The 21,536-nt window shown below is 37.4% G+C and overlaps 2 protein-coding genes and 1 long non-coding RNA gene across 4 annotated transcripts in view; 1 reads left to right on the forward strand and 2 right to left on the reverse strand.

The window, feature by feature from the left end:
- Window positions 1–7,395: 7,395 nt before the first annotated feature.
- LOC144974019 (uncharacterized) lies at window positions 7,396–8,520 on the forward strand. Its single transcript, XM_078916909.1, has one exon. The coding sequence runs from the start codon at window positions 7,396–7,398 to the stop codon at window positions 8,518–8,520; it is 1,125 nt and encodes a 374-aa protein (XP_078773035.1).
- A 9,963-nt stretch (window positions 8,521–18,483) lies between these two features.
- On the reverse strand, window positions 18,484–20,190 carry LOC144974227 (uncharacterized). Of its 2 annotated transcripts, XR_013645671.1 has the most exons (3): window positions 19,472–20,190; window positions 19,184–19,277; window positions 18,484–18,899 (listed from the first exon to the last, which is right to left on the reverse strand). It is a non-coding gene; the product is annotated as an uncharacterized LOC144974227 (long non-coding RNA). The 2 variants fall into 2 exon arrangements; XR_013645672.1 differs by lacking the exon at window positions 19,184–19,277 and having other exon boundaries at window positions 19,472–20,189.
- Window positions 20,191–20,560: 370 nt separating this feature from the next.
- The window catches only part of LOC144974021 (uncharacterized), a 1,299-nt gene continuing 323 nt past the window's right edge, over window positions 20,561–21,536 (reverse strand). The window contains exons 2-3 of the mRNA XM_078916910.1: window positions 21,330–21,526; window positions 20,561–21,051 (exon numbers count right to left, since the gene is read on the reverse strand). Of these exons, the coding sequence (XP_078773036.1) occupies window positions 20,854–21,051; window positions 21,330–21,526 (395 nt within the window). The 3' untranslated portion in view covers window positions 20,561–20,853. The remainder of the gene's footprint in view (window positions 21,052–21,329; window positions 21,527–21,536) is intronic.

A 21,536-nucleotide genomic window follows, 5' to 3' on the forward strand; every position in this document is an offset into this window, starting at 1 on the left:
TAATAATAATAATAATAATAATGATAATAATAATAAATAATAATAATAATAATAATGATAATAATAATAATATAATAATAATAATAATAATAATAATAATAATAATAATAATAATAATAATAATAATAATAATAATAATAATAATAATAATAATAATAATAATAATAAATACTGTCATGTAAGCTCAAGTATTTGCACGTTTTTTATATCAAAATATAAAATACGTGTTAATCATAATCTCATACTCATAATAACTTAGGTAAGACTTAATTCAATTCATTGTGTAAATCTCTTTAAGCTAGATTATCGTGTAAATGTTTAGGCGTTGGTTGTTTTGATATGTCTGTATTTGAACTGAGCAAAATGAAATAAAAAACGTGTTATTTTCCCAGTCTACGTCTGGCACACGGACATTTCACATTATTATGTAAACAATTTTATCGGCCCAGCCCACCGTTCAATACATCCAAATGTCACAATAACATGTAAACAACTTCGACACACACACACACACACACACACACACACACACACACACTGACGCTCACAATTGTAACATCAATAACGTAAATAAGTTCCCGGTATTCATTCTCATGCGGAAATTTGTCTTAGGGTTTATTCAAGGGAAAGACTGGAATAACCCAGGTGTCAGCCGTAGCACAGCGCCGCAAATTGAACTAGGGAGATGTGGCTTGCTGACGGCCTCATAACACCGTGGATATTCGAACTACGAATGTATTTTTCGGGTAAGATTCAAAGACCCTACCGTTGAGCCACACTACCAGCTCCGGTCCTCATCAAACGTCATAGCAATGTACGGCTTCATCGAAAGTTTTTTCATGTCCCAAGGAGTTCAAGGGAAACGTGCTGGAGTGTATTTCATTCTTGAGCACCTACTCGTTTGCTTCATACGAACCCTGCGACTTTTGATGTTTTCCTTTTCAATGTTGCTAGAACGACCTAAACTTTAATAATATGGAGCTTTTATATAGCGCAATATCCACTTAACGTTCTCAAAGCGCTTTACAAGGGGTCCCTGGTCAACAGCAACATTTAACATGTAGGACGAGACATGACGCCTGTTAGGCGATATTACAATTTTTCGGACAAAGACAACGCTGTTAACGGCCAGGTACTCATTTTACACCTGAGTACGGTGAGAGAATGTGAGTAAAGAGTCTTTTCCAAGGACTCAACTATGCGTCGAGCGAGGCTCGAACCCAGGACCTTCCGATCCGAAAGCGAGTGTCATACCACTAGACCACATAGCCGCAATCTCCTTAAATAACCTCTTACAACAAACAAACCTATTGGTAGAAATCCCGTAGCAGCATCAGTATGGGATATTTGATTGATTGCTGCAAGTACTGCAAGGATGTTTGTTCTTGGGTTCACGTTGATCCCTATTGTACTTGTCCCTTTGTCCTTTTCTAATGAGCTTGACTGCCCTCTTGGTCTAAATCTCTTCTGTTACTGTTATTCTCTTTAGTACTGATGCTAAATGGCATCCCTACCACCACTATTACAACCATCACTGCAGCTTCATCATCATCACTACTAAAACTGCCACCACATCATTATCACTAGCACAACTACAACTGCAATCGCCACCAATTCATCATCGTCATTACATCAATCACGTCATCATCATCATCATCATCATCATCATCATGACCACCACTACTACAACCACCACACCACTATCCCTAACATCACTGCTAGTAGTGTTACAACCAGCACATCTCAATCCCTACCACCACTGCTATAACAGCCACCGCCATATCACCATCTCTTTTACTATTATAAGCCTGTCAGGGTGGGGTTCCCGACCTATGGTAATGAAGTAGGCATGAGGTCAGGTCGACGCAAAAAAAATAAAAAGGCCAATGTTATGTAAGCAACCTTTTCATCCGTTATTGCGTAACATGACATACCTGTCTCGTTGGAGTGTGCATTGTGCATATTCATTCATCACTCTCTCACTATGCTCATGGCTGTTGAATAGCCAGCATCGTGGGAGGAAATCTCCCTCTCTGAAATCTCCTCTCTCTCTCTCTCTCTCTCTCTCTCTCTCTCTCTCTCTTCCTCTCTCTCTCTCCCTCTCTCTCTCTCTCTTCCTCTCTCTCTCCCTCTCTCTCTCTCCCTCCCCCCCCTCTCTCTCTTCCTCTCTCTCTCCCTCTCTCTCTCTCTCTCTCTCTCTCCCTCTCTCTCTCTCTCTCTCTCTCTCTCTCTCTCTCTCTCTCTCTCTCAATACACACATTCGCACACTCTCATATATCTCTCATTGGTGGGGTTCCTGATCTCCCATAGTGGGCAGCCTTCTATTCCCATATATCTGTTTTCCAATTTGCTGTCTGTCTTTGTCTTGGAATGAGATTACTTGGTTTTGTCCTGGCCCTGGCTGGATCCCCTGACTAAGAGAGAGACAGTCAAATGTATAGTTAGAGTTTTGGGAGAGGATATTTTTTTCCTTGTAGATCATCTCTGTCATACACTGTAATATGTTTTGTTAACATATTATGTACACTTTATAAACATTTGAGCGTATTCCTCTTAGTGGGGGCCTGTGCTTGTGTCTGGATGAGACTTTTAGGTGATCTCAAACTAAGTTCTTTGATAATGTGCTCTTGGAATTTACATCTGTTTCCTATTTGAACCAATTCCCCTTTGTCTTCCCTTTTCCTGGGTGCTTTAATTGTAATTCTATAACTTTTACTATCTCATTTTCTTCTGAGCCATACTGCCCCCCCTCCCTCCCCCCCCCCCCCTCCCCTCCCCTCCTCATCAAACGTCATGACAATGTACGGTTTCCTCGAACGTTTTTGCATGTCCCGAGGAGTACGAAGTGTTGGAGTGTAGTTTGCAAACCTTGAACTTATGGACGCATCTGATTGTTACTTTGGATGATCGGATATAGCAGTAATTTTGTCCTGAACTGTTAATTCCTGCAACATCCGGTTTCCACTGTAACCTGCATCATGTTACAAGTCTTGCAAGCCTCTCTGACAGTGTAAATCACCTTTCACTGTCTTCTACGTCACATGAAGACCGAAAAAACCGATGTAGTACATTCACTTTTCGGTGTACGTCGACTTTGGATGATCCAGTCCGAAGGCTGAGACTGGAACTGAAGCAGGTGATGAATCTTGAATTTTGGGTTGACTGTAATGGTTTACTGTCCAGTATAGGTGATCCATTTTAGGACTGGCTAGGACGGATTAACTTCAATAGCCTGTGATCCAAGACGTAGGCTAATCTACTAGATAATCCATATCCAGTGAGGAAGTGAACAGGAATAAATTGGAACCGAGCTAATTTTTTATTTTGATGAAACTAAACCATTTTCTGAGACTGGTTAAAAATACGCCATGTGGAAAATAAATTACAGAAAGTTTAAATTTGATGTGCATACCTTATGAGAATTAATTTCCTCTTTGTCTTTGTTTAAGGGAAATAGTCGAGAGAAATCTTATTATTTCCATTTGATAAAGACAAAGAGGGAGAAAGATGACACTAGAATACACGCTGGTTGTTAACGATACAAGGACGATATGAGCTTTAGTTTTTGTAATACTTGATTTGTAACCATCTGGGCGTATCTCTTTTGATGAAGATCCGGTGGCAGTGTCGGTGTGGAACTTTTGGAGCCAGAAGTATATATTGAATTACTCTTGGATCTTTTTCTGACTCAAGAGAAATAGTCCCTTCTGCTCTACATTTAACTGGCTTGATATAATTCTTTGGATACTCTATCGTCTCTCTCTCTCTCTCTCTCTCTCTTTCTCTTTCTCTCTCTCTCTCTCGCTCTCTCTCTCTCTCTCTCTCTCTCTCTCTCTCTCTCTCTTTCTCTCTCTCAAGAAAATAATTCGGATAGAACTCCGGAAAACTATGTGGTCTTATTTATTATAAACCAAGAAAAGTAAGTCATATGGAAGACCCAATTGTATAAGAAGGTAACAAGGTAGCAAGGACTGGGTGTAGATACAACCGGCCGAGGCAGTCAATGCTCTTCCGTCCCATTGGAAATTTCGCTCACAAATCCATAAACTATTTTATTAGTGGATATTCATTTTTTTTCAAATCAGCATTCAGTCCTAGCTGAAAGTTGTTTTTTTTCAAACATCTGTTCTAAATAAAAGAGGGAGAAATATTCATTTGTACTAATGTAAATTGGCAGTTAATTTCATTTTAAAGGTAAGTTTTCAGAATTTAGTTTCTTGGATGAATGAATGAATGAATGAATGAATGAATGAATTAATTAATTAATTTATATAGCGCCTAGATCCACATTGTGCTCAGAGGCGCTTTACAGTGCAAATAAAACACAAAAATAAATTGATAATTTAAGCATAAAATCTATCATATTGGAATAGCATTAATCAATTTGTAATTTAATTACCACGCACTGTGCTACGAGATGAAAATTTAGCATATCTATAACATGTAGGCCTAATAGAAATGTTAAACATCAAATGATTTTCTAAAGAGATGTGTTTTAAGTTTTTTTTTAAATTTTCCAATTTCGGACATTTTTTGAGGGATGAAGGCAGTTGGTTCCATAAGACGGGTGCCGACTGGCTAAAAGATCTCTCACTAAAAGACGATCTACAGCGAGGAACCTGGAAGAGATCATGACCACTGGATCTAAGTTCTCTCTCCGGCACATAGAGATTAACCATGTTTTGTAGGTATACAGGAGCTGTCTTATTAAAACATTTAAAAGCATAGCATAGAATTTTGAACATAATTCGGCTGTTAACAGGGAGCCAATGCAAAGATATTAAAATCGGGGTTACATGCTCTTTCACCCCATAACCAAGTCACCATTCTAGCAGCTCTATTTTCCATTTTCTGAAGCTGTCTAATTATATATTTTGGTGACGATTGTAACAGGGCGTTACAGTAATCTATTCGGTTAAGTACAATTTAATGTAACTTAATGGTAGGAATTGCCTCAGCGTCATTCGATTGAATATCTATAGTCCTTCGTGTGTAAACTACACTTTTTTGTTACTGAATACAAGAAAGATTTTAGAAACATACAATTACCAAGTTTCTCATAACTTTATTCAATGAGAGCCAAATAGAAAAGATTTTAAAAATTAAAAACAAAAAAAAAACATTATACAATATGGGCAAATAATGTTACCTGCCATGTACCCATTTTACACCTGAGTGTAGTGAGAGAATGTGAGTAAAGACCTTTCTCCAAAGACAACTTCGCGCCACCGACACCGCCACCGGGACTCGAACTAGGGGCTATCGGTCCGGATTCAATGCCTTACTATACAATCAAAAAGCCGAAAATTTAGATGTCATTTTACTGGGAAAGAGGATTCATTCCACCCTGCAAAATATTTTTTAACAAACTATCAATCCTATCCACCACCCCCTTAACTCTATCGGTAACAAATACATACATACACGATTTTATAATCAATAATTTCCTTTGATCTCCATCTGTTCTTTATGAGACTCAATAAAAACATCAATATTCTGTCAATATGGCGTGTTTTGTATGCATAAAGAAAGACGCGTTCGATCAAGTGTACGCCTGCAGGCATTGTAATTCAAATCTGGAACTCTGATTTGTACAAGTATAGATAAAGTTTAGCAATCAATTAAAAAGCAATATTCCTTCATGGAATGCCTAGGCGACGATAGCTTATGATGTCGTGGCGGAAGGGCATATTTTCTTTTATTTCTTAAAAAAAGTAATATAGATGAATCATGTTCCTTAGGGTAATTTTATGGGTTTTTAACCTATAATTTATAGCTTTTGAATTTCGTAATCTGTGTATCAATTTTTACAGTTCTTTTATTTGATATGTCTTTTATGTAATTACAATGCAAACAGCAATTTTCTATTGAAACGCAAAACATTTCCTATATCATTATAAAATTCGTCAAATCGATGTCCCTAAGGGGGTGTAAACTCACCTATTTTTATCCATACTCTATATACTAATGACTTTAATCCTTTTATCCAAACTGTCAAATTATAACTAAATACGCTGGCGGCGACACAGCAATTTTAGGTATTCTCAACGATTATGACGATAGCCTAAAGAAATGTTTTGAACAGATTGATTTATTCTTTAATAAATGGTGCTATGTTAATATGCTTCACTTAAACATCACAAAGAATAAAGAACAGATTTATTAATTTCACCTAGATAATAAGAACAAAATGAACAAGTGAAAATGATTATCTAAGCGAGCAGGTATCTAGAGATAATTAATACCTCGCAGTATTTATTATTAACACATTTCTCACTTTCAACAAAAACAGATATCTAGATTATATTGATAATATTAATAAAAAAGGGACATGAGATTGCATCTTCGGGGAATCTTAGGTCTTTTGAAATTATCCATACAAAAAATTATCCTAATGTATAACTAATGTTACGCCGATTTCATTTGGTATTGTGATGAAGACATTTAGAGCATAAAACCTCATCAGTTCATAAGTCACATACAATACATTTAAAATTGAATCAAGTAAATATTTTCTTATATGTTTTCAGGGTTGTTTTTTTTTTTTTTTTGGTTGTTTTAAAAAAAATATCTGTAGAGCTCGAAAATCTGACAGATTGAGGGAGATCATTCCAAATCGTGGGCCGGATTTCATAAGAGACCTATCACCAAAGTATTTAAGTTTAGTTTTTTGAGATACTAATGATTTTAAATCGTGGGATCTGAGATTTCTCAGAGGTAGACTCTACGTACGGTTGGAGTAAGTGTTGAATATAGAGGGGAACAAGAAGACTCAAATATTATACCAAAGCAGATAAGGGCTATTTTGTATTCAATTCTAGCCCGGACTGGCAGCCAGTAGAGGGTTCGAAGCTTGTCCACTGAATCATCGTAATGAGATTTTCCCAGGACTAACCTTGCCGCACAATTCTGGAGCTTGTTTATTTTGTTATTAGGGAGAGCAGCGAGCAGTGAATTGCTGTAGTCGAGACGTGACAAGACCAAAGCAGAGACAATTTTGTTCAAAGTGTTGAAAGGTAAAAATTATCTCATCTGTGATATTCCACGGAGCTCAGAGTATATAATTTATTGTTTTTATGCTGATCCATAGACAAAGAACTATTCGGAATGACACCCAAACTTTTAGCATTTTCAGACCTTTTATTTAAAGTCCCGAATTAAGGCTTTAATATTCATGTTTCACTATCTGTTTCTTTCAATTTAAAAAGTAGTCGAGGCTCTGGTTCACATTATTATATTATTTTATATTTAATTTACTTTAGCATTATCATTTCATGTTTTGACACCTTTTCCACGTTAGAACTCCCGCAGAGAGAGAGAGAGAGAGAGAGAGAGAGAGAGAGAGAGAGAGAGAGAGAGAGAGAGAGAGAGAGAGAGAGGGATCTTATGAGAAACATGGATCTAAAAAATACGACTACTTTACCTCTACGTGAGGAACTTGAAGGTCCTTTTTTGGTCTTTGCAAAACGACCGTTTGACAAGCAGACATTTGACATCATTATGATTGTCTTCAGAGTCTTCCTAATGGGATTCACGTCACTATTTGGAGTCATCTCTAACATCGTCAATATCATTGTTTTCTACCACCAAGGATACCTGTCCCATAGTTCCATCGTTAATCTCACAGCATTGGCCGTGTCCGATTTCCTCACCTGCATTTTTTCTGTCTGGACTTCCCTGTGCGCGGTGTTTACCAGTTTCCTGGACACATCAATGTGGTCCTGGGATGTCTATGAAATTCAATTGGCGACCGCTAGTCGCCCTTATAACACAGCTAGCCAAATTACATGCTGGAACACGGTGTTTCTGGCATTCGAGAGGGCTATAAGCGTCACTTTCCCATTCAAGGCAAAATCTCTTTTCACCCCAAAACATTCTGTAGCAATCATGATTTTTATTTTTGTTGCGATGATTTTTATCAATATTCCAAGTCTTTTTCAACTCAAAATTGTGACGGCAGTGGACCCTGTGAAAAACCGTACATATTTGGAAGTAGGTTTTGTTGATTTTATATCTCCTTATCTAAGACTGATTTACTTCTACACAAGTCCTGTTACTCTTCGTTTTCTCTCAGTCATTTTAGTCATTGTCTTCAATCTCATAATTTTCTGGAAAGTTTACTTGTCCCAAAAGTTTAGGGAAGCAACAACAGGGTTTAGAAAAGGAGCGCAAAATCAGAATCAACAAAAGCGTGATCAGAATGACTTGGTATCATCTGAGAACAACAAAATAACACATTCTGAAAAATCAACCACGAAAGAGATGCGCCTGGTTAGGATGATTTCATTCATCTCTGCCTTGTTTGTGATTTGTTATATTCCCAGTGTGGTCCACGTCATCATTGGTTACATTGTCTACAGGGTGAATTACGATTATCACCATTATGTCGACGCAGTCATGTTTTCCTGTTTATCCTTTCTACAGCTTCTCTGTGCAAGCACGAACATTTTCATTTATTACAATATGAGTACACGATTCCGAGAAGAGTTTTTGATGATTTTTCGGAAATCAAAGCATTAGTTGTGAATGCAATAGGGAATGAGATTAGCGGAAGAGTAGCGTCCCTTCATTGGACGTCACCGGCAGAGAAGTTATTTGTAAACAAACGAACTACAAGCCAAGCGCTCCAAATACAAGATTTATTATTCATATTTTGTACAAAAATGCATACCGTTGATTATGATATGCATTTTTTGTACAGAAATATGAATAATAAATTTTGTTTTTGGAGCGCTTGGCTTGTAGTTGGTTTGTTTACAAATAACTTCTCCCCCGGTGACGTCCAATCAAGGGACGCTGCTCTTCCGCTAATCTCATTCCCTATAACGATATTATCCCCAAAAAACCCTTTTCCTTCTTCAGGGATAATTAATTAATCCACCAATATTCCTTCAGACAACCATGAGATATGAATCCTACCATCCCATTTAATACGACGTGATCTTGCAATTCTCTTTTATCCCGCTGCACAGTACCTTTTCTTGTCACAAGCGGTCTACGTTACTGCGGTCAGCAGTCTTTCGGCCATCTTTTTCAAAACCAAATTGTACTTAATTTACTGAATGTTAAACTAGTTGGATGACTTTCATATTTAAATGGTGAATAAAACTTCATAATGTAGATTTGTTCATGACTAGGTTCGTAAATAAAGCCACTACAATTGATGCTTTTGTGGCAAGTTGCTATGCAGATACTTAGACCTTACACAAACCATCACTCACCAACGTTGACGACCCCTGAATGTCCCTGGAAATTGATTTTAGACTAACGATTATAAACAAGGAATACAGAGAGATTAGAAAGCAGTTTCATATTTGCCATAATAATCAACCAATTGATTGTGGGCAATCAAATGAAGAAGAAGAAGAAATAAAGCTTATAAATTAACATTTTGAGTTTTCGTCTTGCCATACACACTGCCCTCGCCTAGCTTTTCTGGGCCCAAATGTAATAAAGTACATGGTAAAAATAAGTAAATGTTCAAAATATTAATGTGAAATAGAAAGTTATCTTATAATTAACAAGAGTTTGAAGTATGAATGTATTCAAAGCGATTTACACGGAGTCACAACAAGTGAAACACAACACCCGACATGCAGGTTTGAGAGTTTTGGCCAAGATCGACCCAAACGAGTTTCTGGCCATGTTTTGATTCCGTGTATTTTCTGAGTACGATAGTTGAACTGGTTAGATATTGGTATTTTTTTTTTACCATTTAGTTTATTTTCAGATTTTTGCTATGGCAATTTTAGAATTTTAATTGTGTTGTGTTTTTGAGTTGTTATAATATTGTATTTAATGAAATATTGAAGAAGAAAAAATGCATAAGATGATAAATTTATAGGTGAATTGTTTAACTTTAAGAATAAAACAATTTAAAACATAAAAAAACACCCGAGATGCAGGACGAAACAAGACGCTTACGACAATTTCCTTTTTCAACAGAGACAAAGTGGGTATCACCAGATACTCATTTTATATCCGATTGCGGCGAATATAGAATCTTCTCCAAGGACTCAACTGTACGCCGCCCTCATCGGGACTCAAACCAGGGACCTTCTGGTCGAGGACGAGTATCATGCCATAAGACCACAATGCATAGTACGACAAAAGTTACAAAGCGCTTAGAGCAAGCAATAAGATGAATAAAATCACGTTATAAAATTTAATGTGTAAATGTTGCTGCTCGAAGCTCGAAGAAATAAATAATAACGTGAAGTTGAATGTAAGCTTCAATTTAATTACAAGAACAGATGAAATGAACGTTTCGGGTTTCCCCTTTATCAACAAAACAGGATGATTGAAACACCACAGATGAATGAGATGATGTGGTAGTGGCGTAGTTAAAATGAATCTCATTCCATCTGTGGTGTTTCATTCATCCTGTTCTGTTGATAAAGGGTAAACCCGAAACGTTCATTTGATCTGTTTTTTTTTGTAATTAAATTGAAGCTTGCATTCAACTTCACGTTATTATTTATAAAATTTAATCAAGTTTGGACCAATGTTGAGAATCATATTATTGACGTGAGAAGAATAAAGACGCGGGTAAATTTTTGTTCTTAAGGTCACTTACTTCCCAACAAAAGAAAAATTGATTACAAAGCCAAAATTCTCACATCTAGAATAAAATAGAGAAATGAAATGGAATGTCCCATTATTATTAAAATTTAATCTTAGGAGTCATTGACCCTCGTGTTATGAGGTCATATCAATATAGGCTAGGCTCTCATTAATTATCTGCTATTTACTTAGCCTAATCTATTTTTTTACATTTTGACATAGACGTCTATTGATTGTTCAAAAGTATAATACTTTTAAATTAAAAATAAATAAATAAATTCCCTTTATTCATCCCTAAGGGGAAATTTTTCTTTAGGGTCTATTAAAGGGGAAGACTGGAATAACCCAGGCGTTAGCCGCAGTGCAGCGCCGCAAAGTGAGCTAAGGCTGGGTGACTTGCTCAAGGCCACACAACGCGGCGGGTAGTCGAACTCGGTACCTTTCGAGTATGAAGGAAAGACCATAGCGCTGAGCCACGCTGTCCCATGGGGCATTAGTTGTAAATTCAGATACAAATACTCTTCTATAATTATATTATTATAACCAACTCTAAGAGTCGTAAAAATATGTTTGTTGTGTAAGATGTAGACTCGTAGTAATGAAAACTAATTTTGATTGAATTGATAATGGAGATATTAGGCACTGAGATTAGCGGAAGAGTAGCGTCCCTTGATTAGACGTCACCCATAGTCTTTGACGTCACCGGCGGAAAAGTTATTAGAGAGAGAACGTTATGTTGGTTGTGCGCATGCGTCTCTCGTCCTCGGAAGCGAGGACGAGAGACGCATGCGCACAACCAACATGACGTTCTCTCTCTAATAACTTTTCCGCCGGTGACGTCACAGACTATGGGTGACGTCCAATCAAGGGACGCTACTCTTCCGCTAATATCATTCCCTATAAACAATACCCTCGTAGGAAATATTATTGTACTGAGTCTCACCTTTTTGACCTATATTTTGAAGATTGGGCGTCAATTGTTTCACTGCTTAAAATACATGAATTAATTATTTGTAATACAAATAAACAAAAGACAATAGAGACCCCCCCAAAAAAAAAAATACCAAAAACCCCAACAAAAAGCAAACAAACAGACAAAAACAAAAAAGAAACCCAATATACATATATACATACATATATATATATATGAATATATATATATACATATTTATGTATATATATATATATATATATATATATATATAAATATATATATATATATATATATATATATATATATATATATATATATTTATATCTATATCTATATCTACATATAAATATGAGTATATGCCCTGTGATGTTGTTATTTTGCTAATATTTTTTGTGATTACTGGAAAAAAGACTAATTTCACAATATTTGCCCGGGGTGATAGAGATACTGAAAATTGACTTTGTCTCAGCCATGAAATGTTTTTGGACTAACAAGTCCCATTTAAAAGAATGAAAACCAATTTTTTCACGACCCAAGTCTCAAATTCTGTAATTCTAACCATTTTCACTTTAAATTTAATTTTCCGAATTCGGCTGATCCCGGTATGATTCATCCCGAATTAAGGCGACGGGTCACATATCATCCTGTGAGCTGGATGTAAAATTCAGCATAATAAAGAAAACATAACTCTATGTTCGTAAACTTTTAGCTCAATATTTATTAACCCTCTCCTTACCACCCATAGGAAAATCGTCACATTCGTTACGATGTAACCGACAATTTTCTCATTCTGATTTCTCCTATACATAACAAAATTTTAAGAAATGCTTTATATTACAGCTATACATACTAAACACTGTGTTGTAGAGCTCAATTGTTACTTTTTTTGAGTAAGAAAAGTCTATTTTTGTGCTGGGTGGGTGTGAATTTTCGGGGGAAATTCTAAAAATAGCTGACAGGGAGAGAGTTAACCCTGAAACTGTCCAAAATTGTACGTACTATAAATTTAGGAGGCTATTGTTTAGCGTTTAGTGGCAATGAAATATAAAATTGAATTTTTAATCAAACTGTGCCAACATTCAATGAAATCTTAAAGTTCAAAGTTTAATCTAAAAGAGCTATAAGTCATAATATACTATTTTATTCAATGGTTTTATATCTTAGACTCATCATCTAGTCAGCTGATCCTGCGTAGGACGTTGCTTCCCGAACTTTCTTGCGAAACAGATTACGGTTTTCCGCCAGTCTACTTGCTTGAGTTGTTGTCATTCCCAGCCATTCACATATATCTTGTTCCCAGCTTCTTGTTGGTCTATCTCTTCCTCTCTTGCCGTCTACCCTTGTCTGCAGAATGTGCTTTTCTAATGATTCGTGGCGCCAGGATTGAGTACAACGGGAAATCGGCCCAAGAGATCAGGAGGAGACTAGCAATGGCAAGATCAAAGCTAAAAAAGATGAATAATATCTGGAAAGGGCAGTGCATTCAAACAAAAATCCAAATCCTCAAAAGTGTTGTTTTCCCAACTGCAAAATATGGATGCGAAGCATGGACTATCAGCAAAGCAGAGAGCACAAAGACCACAGCTTTTGAAATGGCATGCTACAGAAAAATACTCAAAATATCATGGACTGAAAAACAAACAAACAAAGAAGTCCTGAGAAGGATCGGAATAAAATCACCAATTCTTCTTCAAACTGTAAAGAAATTGAAACTGAACTATTTTGGCCTACGACTCGCCACGAATCATTATCTTAGTCTACTTCTGCCTAATTTTCAAGGTGCGATATCTATATATATATTTAGGAAAGGGGGGGGGGTTGAATATTTTGCATATTGCATATTGACCTTTGACCCATACAATTGATATCAGTACCTTTGGATTTTGGAAACTTTACCACCACAATGTTTCTGAATCCAATGATTATACAAAAATCTATCAAATCAAACAAATAATTTAATGCCACTAAAAGGGGAGCGATAAACAAATGAAATTTAAAAAGTAAATTAAGGCATTACCAGTCATAGTTCTAAGAATTCATCTATTATTAAAAACATGACGTAACTCTAAAATCATCTCTTTAACACAATACAGTAGATATCATAGCAGCACATTTATGAAAAATCATGGATTTTAATTATTTTGGCATAACTTGGCCTGATTGACCTTTTGACCTTAAAAATCGATAACAGAGTACTTCGGTCTTGGTAGGCGTTTGGTATTATGCTCCTAGACCTTTACTTTTATTTTTCCCAAAAAAATCATTATTTTACTATTTTTGTGCCATTTAATGTCTTTTAAATTGAGCTTTAAATTCAGATTTATATAGCGCCATATCCAATAAATGTGCTCAAAGCGCTTTACAAGGGGTCCCTGGTCAACAGCAACATTTAACATGTAGGACGGGACATGACGCTTGTTAGGCGATATTACATTTTTTCGGACAAAGACAACGCTGTTAACGACCAGGTACTCATTTTACACCTGAGTACGGTGAGAAAATGTGAGTAAAGAGCCTTTTCCAAGGACTCAACTATGCGACTAAAACATATGGAAATCCAAAAGTATTCCATTAAATTAAGAAAGTGCCTTTTCAAATGTATAAAATCCTTCTTTACACTTGCTACCATGTTGACTTTAAAATACCATAGCTCTAAAACCATTGATTAGATTTATTTAAAATTTCTGCACAGTAAAGTATAGACAGTATGCGCTTGGCTAAGAAGCTCATAACATTGCCATCCGGAAGTACAACGGACCAACACTCAAAACTGTCTGTATCCATGAACGTTTATAGTCGGATTAATACAGTTCAGTGAGCATTACTCAGAAACGCGGATGGCAAAAAAAACAATAACAAGTGACGTCAACATCAAACTATCTATACCCCATGCATAACAAGCGCATTTGTAGAATAATTTGAATTAGAAAAAGTTTGGCATAATTTACAAATTTGACCTTTTGACCTTTAAAATTGATGCTAATACAATTTGATGTTGAAAAACTTTTAGTACACTGTTTATGGAGCCTTTTCTTATCATAACCATAACCCTAACCCTAACCCTAACCCTAACCCTAACCCTAACCCTAACCCTAACCCCGGTAACCAGGGTACTTTCCCCATTAGTATCAATGAAATAAAAAATACACACACACACACACACACACAAACACACATACACATACACACACACACACACACACCAGAATGGGAGAGACTTTTATTAATGAAATTCTTTGTCATGCTTTAACGTTCCCTCTACTCGTCTGTAAAAATAATGAATACGATGGTCCCCGCGTTATATTGAAATCCCATCGGATCTGGCGAGTTTGTCCGAGCACTTTATTTTTAAAATTATTACTCTCCATAGCAGAAATGCGTCCTATAAATAGATACCGCTATCCCTCTACGACATTGCCACCATTGGAACCGACAAAGCCAGGTTCAAAAAATATACTGACGGAAGTCAAATCCGCCATGCCACGAGTAAAAAAACTGTTTTGCACTAAAGTGTCAGAGCCCTGTCCCAGGGGATCGCTTTTTGAAACAATTCCTTCTTTACGTAGCGGAAATACGCACGACCAATAACGTTAAAGTCGTGGACATCCCCCCAACCCCCTTCCTTCATTTTGCGCCCTCAACGATATCACCCTACGACACTGCCACCAGAAAGAAAGACACCATCTTCCTATTCCTCTTCTTCTTCTTATTATTATTATAATAAATATAACAAAATGAATGAGCACCGACGGAACGGCTCTGGCGGCTCTTGTCCGAGCTCATTATATTTAAAATTATTACTCTCCATAGCGGAAATGCGTCCTACAAATAGATACCGCTATCCCTCTACGACACTGCCACCATTGGAACGGACAATGCCAGGTTCCAGAACTATACTGTCGGAAATCAAATCCAGCATGCTATCCTGCTTTACGAAGCTGAAATGCGCACGACTAATGACGTTAAACACGTTGACACCCCCCCCCAACCCCCTTCCTTCATTTGGCGCCCTCAACGATATCACCCTACGACACTGCCACCAGAAAGAAGGACACCATCTTCCTATTCCTCTTCTTCTTATTATTAATATATTAAATATAACGAAATGAATGAGCACCGACGGAACGGCTCTGGCGACTCTTGTCCGAGCTCATTATATTTAAAATTATTACTCTCCATAGCGAAAATGCGTCCTACAAATAGATACCGCTATCCGTCTACGACACTGCCACCATTGGAACTGACAATGCCAGGTTCCAGAACTATACTGCCGGAAATCAAATCCAGCATGCCATCCTGCTTTACGAAGCTGAAATGCGCACGAATAATGACGTTAAAGACGTTGACACCCCCCCCAACCCCCTTCCTTCATTTGGCGCCCTCAACGATATCACCCTACGACACTGCCACCAGAAAGAAAGACACCATCTTCCTATTCCTCTTTTTCTTGTTGTTATTATTATAATAAATATAACAAAATGAATGAGCACCGACGGAACGGCTCTGGCGACTCTTGTCCGAGCTCATTATATTTAAAATTATTACTCTCCATAGCGGAAATGCGTCCTACAAATAGATACCGCTATCCGTCTACGACACTACCACCATTGGAACGGAAAAAATCGCGTTCCAGAACTATACTGCCGGAAATCAAATCCGGCAGGCCATCCTTCTGTACGAAGCGGAAATGCGCACGACCAATGACGTTAAAGACGCTGACACCCCCCCCCCCCAAACCCCTTCCTTCATTTGGCGCCCTCAACGATATCACCATACGACACTGCCACCAGAAAGAAGGACACCATCTTTCTATTACTCTTATTATTTTTATTTTAAAATATAACAAAATAAATGAGCACCGACGGAACGGCTCTGGCGACTTTGTCCGAGCTCTTTATTTTCAAAATTATTACTCTCCATAGCGGAAATGCGTCCTACAAATAGATACCGCTATCCCTCTACGACACTGCCACCATTGCAACCGATAAAGCCACGTTTAAGAACTATACTGCCGAAAATCAAATACGCCATGCCACGAGTAAAAAAACTGTTTTGCACTAAAGTGTCCGAGCCCTGTCCGAAGAGGTTCGCTTTTTGAAACAATTCCTTCTTTACGTAGCGGAAAAACGCACGACCAATAACGTTAAAGTCGTGGACATCCCCCCACCCCCATTCCTTCATTTGGCGCCCTCAACGATATCACCCTACGACACTGCCACCAGAAAGAAAGACACCATCTTCCTATTCCCTTCTTCTTATTATTATTATAATAAATATAACAAATTGAATGAGCACCGACGGAACGGCTCTGGAGACTCTTGTCCGAGCTCATTATATTTAAAATTATTACAATCCATAGCGGAAATGCCTCCTACAAATAGATACCGCTATCTGTCTCCGACACTGCCACCATTGGAACGGACAATGCCGCTTCGAGAAAAATACTGCCGGAAAGAAAAACCAGAATGTCCCCCTTCTTTACGAAGCGGAAATGCGCACGACCAATGATGTTAAAGACGCTGACATCCCCCCCCCCCCCCCGCTCCCCTCTTCCTTCATTTGGCGCCCTCAACGATATCACCCTACGACACTGCCACTAGAAAGAAAGACAACCATCTTCCTATTCGTCTTCTTCTTATTATTATTATTATTATTATAATAAATATAACAAAATGAATGAGCACCGACGGAACGGCTCTGGCGACTCTTGTCCGAGCTCATTATATTTAAAATTATTACTCTCCATAGCGGAAATGCGTCCTACAAATAGATAACGCTATCAGTCTACGACACTGCCACCATTGGAACGGAAAAAATCGCGTTCCAGAACTATACTGCCGGAAATCAAATCCGTCATGCCATCCTTCTTTACGAAGCGGAAATGCGCACGACCAATGACGTTAAAGACGCTGACACACACCCCCCCCCCACCCCCCTTCCTTCATTTGGCGCCCTCAACGATATCACCCTACGACACTGCCACCAGAAAGAAGGACACCATCTTCCTATTCCTCTTCTTCTTCTTTTTATTATTATAATAAATATAACAAAATGAATGAGCACCGACGAAACGGCTCTGGCGACTCTTGTCCGAGCTCATTATATTTAAAATTATCACTCTCCATAGCGGAAATGCGTCCTACAAATAGATACCGCAATCCCTCTACGGCACTGCCACCATTGGAACGGACAAAGCCATGTTCAAGAACTATACTGCCGAAAATCAAATCCGCCATGCCACGAGTAAAAAAAACTGTTTTGCACTAAAGTGTCCGAGCCCTGTCCGATGGTGGTCGCTTTTTGAAATAATTCCTTCTTTACGTAGCGGAAATGCGCACGACCAATGACGTTAAAGACGTGGACATTCCCCCACCTCCCTTCCTTTATATGGCGCCCCCTACGACTCTGTCACCAGAAAGAAAGACACCATCTTTCTATTCTTCTTAGTTTAATAAACATAATAAAATAAATGAGCTTTCATACAGCGCAATATCCACTAAACGTGCTCAAAACGCTTTACAAGGGGTCCCTGTCCAACAACAATACTTAGCACGTAGGACGAGACATGACGCCTGCTAGGCGATATTACAATTTTTCGGACAGGGACAACGTTGTTAACTGTCAGGCATCCATTTTAAACCTGAGTACAGTGAGATAATGTGAGTAAACAGTTTATTCCAAGGACACAATTATGCGCCGAGCCAGGCTCGAACCCAGGAAAGCGAATGTCATACCACTAGACCACATAGTCTTCTTCTTCTTCTTCTTCTTCTTCTTCTTCTTCTTCTTCTTCTTCTTCTTCTTCTTCTTCTTCTTCTTCTTCTTCTTCTTCTTCTTCTGCTACATCTTCATCGTCTTCTTCTTCTTCTTCTTCTTCTTCTTCTTCTTCTTCTTCTTCTTCTTCTTCTTCTTCTTCTTCTTCTTCTTCTTCTTCTTCTTCTTCTTCTTCTTCTTCTCCATCTGTGAAAACGAGACAGAATTTACAATAAAATTCAAAGTTTATTATTAAAAGAATTACAATTAGTATACCATTTTTTTTGGAATTTCAGGCAATATATAAATATATATGAGCTGTTTCACGAAACTTTCTTCCACGGCCGACTATATGTTCCCAGGGAGTGAGATGCAGTTCAACGTTGGTTTGTTGTCATAATAAAAGAAAAGAAATGGACTGTGGAGGCTTTTAGAAAATAAGGTCTTTGTCCTCTGGCCATGCTCGCATTTTATCTGTTAAAGTTTTATCTTTAATCTTGGCAAAGGTTCTGTGAAACCCTGGGAAGGCTGTCCTGAGTGATCTTATTAGACATGGATCCACCGTCGTCTTCCTTCTATAGGCTCCTAAATAATGGAAGGCCATCTGAAGTTCGTCCTTAGTAAATTTATTCCTGGCCGTCACATATATCTGGGGAAAATAAGAAAGAAAAGAAAAAGAAAATGTATTTGTACTAGAAGAGAATTAATCTACATGAGTGGGGAGTGGGAGGGGAGGTATTTTGTTACTCCGATGTAACTTAAGAATTAGATAAATCTCTTTACATCTCCTTAGAGAGACCCCCCTCCCCCAAAAAACCACCCCCCCCCCCCCCGAACTTTCCAAATTATCTCCCAGTAGAAGCCGATCCTTTACTCGGTAATTTTTGTATTACGTAGACAAAGGAAACAAAGCCAAACTCATAATTTACTTACGCCTTTTAAGACCTTGTCTTCTCTGATGCAATTATTGGGGCACGTCTCCGGTTTATTGCAGACAAAGTCTTTGTGAAATATAGCACACTTGTATCTGTTTAATTTAAAAGAATAAACAAAGATATTTGAATCATCTAAAGCCGTGTGATTATTAGTTTTTATTAAAGAAATGTTTAATCCTTTACGGCCAAAAACCTCACACTATTACATTATTTTTTCCGAGAAAAGACCAGAAAAAATGTAAGAAAGACAGGTGCACCATGTTCATAATTAGTATTGCATACATACCGGGAACTACAGGTGACGACGTTGAGGACTCTACTGAAGGCAAAGCCTGGACGTCGGTAACGATGGGTGGCTCAAAATATACTCTTGACGTGCTGGGCTCGTCCAATCTTAACTCTTCACTTTGCAAGCATTGTACTGGAATAAAAAAATATAGATGAACTGAACATTTCATATGAACCTTTTTTTTTAGACAGCCTTTATAAAGCGTTTACCCACCCGCCAATTTACAAAGAATTACAATTAGTATACCATTTGTTTGGAATTTCAACAAAATAAATGAACTTAACTTCAATTTAAATTTTCCAGCAACATATAAATATATATGAACTGTTTGACGAAACTTTCTTCCACGGCCGACAATATGTTCCCAGGGAGTGAGATCCAGTTCAACGTTGGTTTGTTGTCATAATAAAAGAAAAGAAATGGACTGTATAGGCTTTTAGAAAATAAGGTCTTTGTCCTCAGGCCATGCTCGCATTTTATCTGTTAAAGTTTTATCTTTAATCTTGGCAAAGGTTCTGTGAAACTCTGGGAAGGCTGTCCTGAGTGATCTTATTAGACATGGATCCACCGTCGTCTTCCTTCTATAGGCTCCTAAATAATGGAAGGCCATCTGAAGTTCGTCCTTAGTAAATTTATTCCTGGCCGTCACATATATCTGGGGGAAAATAAGAAAGAAAAGAAAAAGAAAATGTATTTGTACCAGCCGAGAATTAATCTACATGAGTGGGGAGTGGGAGGGGAGGTATTTTGTTACTCCGAAGTAACTTAAGAATTAGATAAATCTCTTTATATCTCCTTAATAATAATAATAATAATAATAATAATAATAATAATAATAATAATAATAATAATGATAATAATAATAATAATAATAATAATAATAATAATAATAATAATGATAATAATAATAATAATAATAATAATAATAATAATAATAATAATAATAATAATAATAATAATAATAATAATAATAATTATAATAATAATATAATAATAATAATAATAATAATAATAATAATAATAATAATAATAATAATAATAATAATAATAATAATAATAATAATAATAGTATCACACTGTTACCTTTCAATGTGGGCTTTTAAGGTAGGTGTGAAATAGATGCCCGCTGGACCATATGTCTTCATGGTTTTGTGCTGGTTTACTTCTGCTCGATACAGATCATGATTTTGGTCAGTCTCGCGAGCCGCCTGAAACTCATCAACAGACAAGTTTCGCAAGGCTCCAAGACGGGACATGCTGCCTATAGCGAGAACAGTCATTAATGTGTCTCGAACTCTAGAAGTGTCAGCCCATGTGGAATCGTCCGTCAGGCTTTTCAACAAGTCTTTTGTTGCGAGGTCTGTGCTGCGGTCTTTGTCCTAAGGCCATGCTCGCATTTTATCTGTTAAAGTTTTATCTTTAATCTTGGCAAAGGTTCTGTGAAACTCTGGGAAGGCTGTCTTGAGTGATCTTATAAGACTTGGATCCACCGTCGTCTTCCTTCTATAGGCTCCTAAATAATGGAAGGCCATCTGAGGTTCGTCTATAGTAAATTTATTCCTGGCCGTCACATATATCTGGGGGGGGGGGGGAAAATAAGAAAGAAAAGAAAAAGAATATGTATTTGTACTAGCCGAGAATAAATTTACATGAGTGGGGAATGGGAGGGGAGGTATTTTGTTACTGTGAAGTAACTTAAGAATTAGATAAATCTCTTTACATTTCTTTATAGAGACCCCCCCCCCACCCCCACCCGAACTTTCCAAATTATCTCCCAGTGGAAGCCGATCCTTTACTCGGTAATTTTTATATTAGGTAGACTAAGGAAACAAAACCAAACTCATAAATTACTTACGCCTTTTAAGACCTTGTCTTCTCTGATGTAATTATTGGGATACTTCTCCGGTTTATTGCAGACAAAGTCGGTCACGATGGGTGGCTCAAAATATGCTCTTGACGTGCTGGGCTCGTCCAATCTTAACTCTTCACTTTGCAAGCATTGTACTGGAATAAAAAGATATAGATGAACTTCAGTACATATTTCATATGAACCTTTTTTTTT

The sequence above is a fragment of the Berghia stephanieae genome, chromosome 5 (genome assembly GCF_034508935.2).
Source record: "Berghia stephanieae isolate SIO BIC M18660-M18661 chromosome 5, UCSD_Bste_1.3, whole genome shotgun sequence".
Taxonomy (NCBI): domain Eukaryota; kingdom Metazoa; phylum Mollusca; class Gastropoda; order Nudibranchia; family Aeolidiidae; genus Berghia; species Berghia stephanieae.

Excerpts from the sequence above, each read along its gene's own strand:
- LOC144974019 (XM_078916909.1), top strand. The coding sequence starts at position 7,396 with ATGGATCTAAAAAATACGACTACTTTACCTCTACGTGAGGAACTTGAA.